Below are 5,603 nucleotides of genomic sequence, written 5' to 3'. Positions count from 1 at the left end.
ATGGAGCAGAGTTTGGGAGCGGCTTTTTTCCCCTCCCCTCTCCTCTTGTTTTTCCTGTTTCTTGTACCCACCTTTCAAGTAATTTCCCCACGGGGATTATTAAAGTATTTCTGATTCTGATTCTGATTCTGATATACTCAGTGATCAGCTTAAGTTCAATGAAAAAAAACATGTATTTGGAAAAATGTCTGAAGAGATTTCTGATGCCACCATAAGTTATTTCTATTTAATGCTTTATTAATGTGCCACAATAATGAGTTCAATCATCTTCATTTGGGGGCTTTTCCAGTCAAATATTGATATATGTGATTGATTAAATCATCAATATTTCTTCAGATCGTCTGTTAGCTGGGTATACACACATATACAGCCAACTGTTCTATCTAAAGCTTTAATTTTTTTTACTTTTTCTTTGCACTTCGGGGCCTCCGTAAGTTTTAACTCAACAAAGAACAATCAGATTGAAAAATGGTACAAAACCTTTATTGTTTATGTCTGCTGGCGGCTGTTAGAACATCTGTATGTGCATCAGGGGACTCTTCAAACACACTCCGCCCACCCACACAGCTGTGCACACACACACACACACACACACACACTCAGACGTACCGATGCAGGTCTTTCCGTCGCTGGCGAACACGAAGCCTCTCACGCACTCGCAGCGGAAAGTCCCAGGCTGATTGCTGCAGACGGCATTGGACCCACAGACCTGAGGAGTCTCCCTGCACTCGTCGATATCTGCCAATAACACACAGACATGGAGATCAATGATCAATAGAGGAGATACTCAACACACACACACACACGTCGTTTTCCATCGTGGTTCGAAGATGTTGGAAGACAAAATAAACTTTACTGCCAACACTAATTAGTTACACTACTGGTTATATTACTCCACCAAAAAGTTCATATTCAACACGTTTTCCTTTGTGAGCGTGCAGAGGTTGCGTTACCGTGGCAATAGCGTCCGTCCCCAGCGAAACCATTCGTACATTTGCAGGTGAACTGGAGGCCTTCGCCCGGTCTGCACGCAGCGTTGATGTCGCAGCCGTGTCTGCCGGTGAAACATGGATTCTGCTCCGGGACGCTGCCTGAGGGAACAGCTGCAGGTTAGAAACATCCAACCGGGACAGAGCGCGCTGCTCGAAGGCTGTAAACATGTTTACTTCTGCTTAATCAATGACTGAAAGGGTTTATTGATTATCTACAGGAGGGTAAAATGACTCAATAGAGTCGTCTTGTTCCCATGATGCAGCTGGAGTTGTTGGAGCTCCTAACAGGAAACACCAAACAGATGTTCCAGTTGTGTTTGCTTGTGTAACTCTTTTACCTTTAACCCCCCTTTTTATTTAAAAGTATTAAAGAAGTTCCCTTCTGGTGCCCGTCCCCCATCCACCTGTCCCCCGCAGCAGACTGGAGGTTGGTATCTCGTTGGCCTCGGCCGCTGACCTTCACCCCCTGCCAACGCTCTCACAGCCTCTCTGATTGCAGCTGAGGAAATACAGCCGGGCTCACGTTACTGTTTATCTTCCTCTGATGTTCCACTGCAAACACCGCAGAGGCACTAAACCGTCAGAGGCGTGTTTCAGTGCATTCCTCGGGGTAATAACACACATCTTTGTACTCTGACCGTCCCCGACAGACGACCAGGAGACATGGACGTCTCCTCTTCAAGGACCTGAACAATCTGTGAACTCGCTCTTCAGGTAGCCAATCGCATACAGCAGCAAATATCAGACATTTTTTTCACTGAATATAAGATAATATTAATTTATTTACCTTTATATGGGATGTACAATGATAACAGCAAGTCATTGGTATCAGCTGATTAAATCTTTAAAGTGAAACATCGCCCTCAGCAATCAACTCTCCCTAAGCCCCGCCCCTTTTCACTCTGTGATCCAATCACAGTTGAGCAAGTCAGTCAACTTCCTCCTTCCCTGTTCTTAGATATGCTATGCTAGGCTAATCTATGTTGAAAAGACGACCACATTTTGAAGATGGTTAAAAGATGAAAGAGACATTTATATACAGTCACACCTTTTAGTTAGCTAATCTACTTTAATTGTTAACATTCACTCACTGTGGACCGAGCCGATCCTGTTGCTCATGGCGTAGCGGACCAGGTTGTTGTCAGCATCGAACATCACAAAGATCTGGTCCACGCTGAGCTGCTGGGTGGACGGCGCCGGCCTGGTGGCCTCGTCGTGTGGGCAGCTCTGGAAGGTGACAGTCTGGCGCCATTGGTAGCTTCTGGTCTGGACGGTGCCGTCAGGGGAAGTGACAGTGTAGTCGCGGTTGGAGGAAGAAGTGATGACTGAGAGGAGGAAATGGAAACACTTTTACATCCAGTATGACTTTGAATTATTGGTTTGACCCCTTTGGTGTGTTAGTTGGTATCCGTCCTTACAGTTCCTGTCGTACTGGTAGATCTCCTTGTACGGGTTGATCTGCACCGAAGAGCCCTGCAGGATGGCGGGCAGACGTCCCTCCAGGTCGGTGCGAACCACCAGGTGGTCGTGCTCATCGATTCCTTCAAACCGCTGCTTGATGCTCAGACGCTCGTTGCCGGGCTGGAAGATCACCTCGGCCTGACGGGAAAACACGCCACCTGCATGGATGTGCGACATCAAATGGTCAACCAACATTTATCAAGATTATTGTGAATATAGCCATTATATATACAACAACACACAACAATGTCCCCTCACCAGTGACACTGAAGCCGTTCTGGTAGCCGGGCTGCTCCAGGGCGAAAGCCCAGCCGATGACTCCTCCCAGGGAGGACAGCGGCTGCAGGGAGGGACCCAGGCTCTTGGGGATGTTGCTAATGGCCACGTAAGCCCGTCCGTCATTGGCTACCACGTACGAGTGCAAGTCGTTGTTACCGAGCTCTACGGGGAAAGTCGAGTTCCCGACAAACACTCGGCCGTTCACCTCCCCGCTCATTCTCTGTGGTTTTCCTGGAAAACAACAAAGTTCAGTAGTTCCACTTACGGATCAGAGCCAAATCAGGACAAACTCGCCATTTCCTGGGTTAGCTTCTGTTCCTGCAGCTGGTTTCCCTCAATTAACAGAATGTCTCATCGATTTTTTCTACAGAACCAAAACATGAAACTGGTGTCTTGCTAATCTACAGCTGACCGCTCCTATATCTAGAAGAAATGTTAAGCTGCGCTAACATTACGCGTAGACTAGCTCGCTATCAGCCAAGCGAGATTTTCATGAACTATGATATATTTAAGATGTTCACATTTTGTTTTTATTGGATTTATTTCAGCGGATTAATTCAGAATGTTAAACTGTTTCAGTGGAACTACTTGGTTGGTATTAATGTATTATCAGGTATTAATGGACACCCAGCTGCCAATCAGAATCCAGTATTGACGCAGACCATAATATAAAACCAGTCAGTAGAATCTGGTTGTACCCAGAGAATGTGGAGTTTTTTAGTCCCTTCACATGAACTTAAGAACATCTTCACCATTAACAGTTTAAGTAACATTGATGATGATTCTCACCATCTGCGACGCAGTCCTTCCCGTTGCCATAGAAACCAGGCCTACAATGGCAGCAGTACCCATCGCTGTAATCCCGGCAGTCAGCGAAAGCCGAGCACTTGTGGCTGTTGTGGGCACACGTCTCCAAATTGTACCTGAATACTGTGAAAACCACCCGAGAACGAGACAATCAGCGTCGATTCAATAAAAATAAAACTTTAACAAGAACTTTAAAGCCAAAAAATGTTTGATTTACCGTTCACATCGAGGTTTTCGTCTTCATCTACCACAACGATCTGGGGTTGGTGGGGCCGGGAATAGGGTGGCATTGGTTGGACTGGTTCAGGGTTAGCGTAGCGTGGATCAGGGTACCTCGGCTGATTGGGAGGGTGTCTGGGCTCAGGGGTTTCAGGGATGGTGTATCTCGGTTGCAGCGGCTCAGAGACGGGGTATCTGGGCTCAGATGGGTCCAGGTACCTTGGTTGAGCCCTCTCGGGGTTGGTGTATGTCGATGAGACAGTCTCAGATTCGGGGTATTCTTCTTCATTGTCCGGTTCTTCAACTACCGGTTTGGCTTCCCCCGGCGTGGCGGTCACAGCGTCTGGGTAGCTGGGTTGGTTCTCTTCAGGAGCCGGCGTCGGGAACTCCTCCTTCTCTTTGGGTACCGCCTGGGGTTCGTGGGTTGAGAAGTCCCTCGTTGTTTGCTCGTCGGGTTGCCTTGGCAACAGGGTCACAGGAGGTACAGTTGTACTCTCCTCATCAGAAAGGCTAGAGGCCATTCCCGGTGTAATGGAGGCAAAGAATGGCGAGGAGCCGATCTCGTACACCCAAACTCCAGCCTGTCCTGAGGTTGTCTTCCTGGTTGGATACAAGACAGAAGAAACATCAGAGTTTGGCTGAAACTCCCAGCACTTGTGTTTAGGCATTCAGATTCTGAAGATCTTGCAGGGGAACAAACACTGCAGATACTTGATATTAGCATAAAAACTTATATACTCAGTAAGGTCCCTGATGGACGTCTCGTCATCGGTGGTGGTGCGGAAGTACGCCCCCTGACTGGCGCTCCACGACCACCAGCTCTTTACGAGGCCTTCATTGAAGCCGGCCTCCAGGAGCTTAGTCTTGCCCCCGACTGACGTGGAGAGGAACTGCAGGCCACCTATGGGGTAGAGGAGGATGGCGCAGGAGGACGACTCCATGGAGGCCACGACCAGCTGGAACGTGTTTCTCTGAAAGTACAAAAGGAGACCCTTCTAAGTCCTGCCCCCTTTTTGTTCCATGCTCCAATAGCAAGTAAAGTAATTCTTCATTGTGTTTGTTTGGTTGCTGACTCAGGGACAATTGTGGCGAGCAGCAGTGGTAATTACAATGTGGTCACTCACTGCGAGAACAAACATCCATCATCTTCTGCATTTCACAACTTTTCTTCCTCCCATCCAAGTACTTGTAAGTAGGATAGTTCAAGTATTTCATCTCCTCTCTGTTCCTGCCATAATCCTGCACCCTCACATTCAGGCACAAACTACCTGCTCCCTAAAAAACCCAACATGCTCGCTCACCTCAGTGTCCAGTTCGTCTCCCCGTGCAAAGGTCCCCTGGGCGACCATGTTCTCCCAGGTGACGACGAGGGCGCTGGTGGGCTCCACTCCGTCGTCTCTGGGGAAAGCTCGCTTGATGTGCTCGGCGGAGCGACTCAGTACATCGGGGCTGCTGTCCTCCCTGAAGTAAACCCTCCCCTTTCCATCGCTGTTGTCCAGGTCTCCCAGCAGGGCTGCAATCATATTGAAACTGGAGGGCATCTTCCCCAGGTACTGAACCTCCGCCGGAGGCTCGGCGAAGGCCACAAATCCATTAGTGTTGATCTGGAACAGAAGGCAGACCAGGTTTATTTGTTAATGAGGGATCCCCCACATAGCATTAGTTAATGTCCGGGGACGAGCATTTAGCACCGACACACACTACGGCAAATAAACAAATAAACAACAAAAACCATAAAGCATACCCTGCTTTACTCTAAATGGGACCATCATTTACTAAATGGACATCATGCTGTATGGAAGAAGACTGAAACTAGAGACTGAGACCAGAAACTCATCAGGAAAC

At 48.1% G+C, this 5,603-nt stretch overlaps 1 protein-coding gene across 1 annotated transcript in view; it reads right to left on the bottom strand.

The window, feature by feature from the left end:
- The window catches only part of LOC118326637 (nidogen-1-like), a gene marked incomplete at its 3' end in the record, with an annotated part of 13,687 nt that extends 8,307 nt beyond the window's left edge, over positions 1-5,380 (bottom strand). The window contains 9 exon segments of the mRNA XM_035659673.1: positions 610-738; positions 954-1,091; positions 2,084-2,317; positions 2,411-2,611; positions 2,712-2,963; positions 3,522-3,662; positions 3,757-4,358; positions 4,497-4,729; positions 5,060-5,380. Coding sequence (XP_035515566.1) covers positions 610-738; positions 954-1,091; positions 2,084-2,317; positions 2,411-2,611; positions 2,712-2,963; positions 3,522-3,662; positions 3,757-4,358; positions 4,497-4,729; positions 5,060-5,299 — 2,170 coding nt within the window.
- Positions 5,381-5,603: the final 223 nt, after the last annotated feature.

Source organism: Morone saxatilis, unplaced genomic scaffold (assembly GCF_004916995.1).
Source record: "Morone saxatilis isolate NCDOM2014 unplaced genomic scaffold, NCSU_SB_2.0 Contig17, whole genome shotgun sequence".
Classification (NCBI taxonomy): Eukaryota; Metazoa; Chordata; class Actinopteri; family Moronidae; genus Morone; species Morone saxatilis.
The sequence above is the reverse complement of the archived record's forward strand: the minus strand, read 5'-3'. Positions and strand labels throughout refer to the sequence as shown.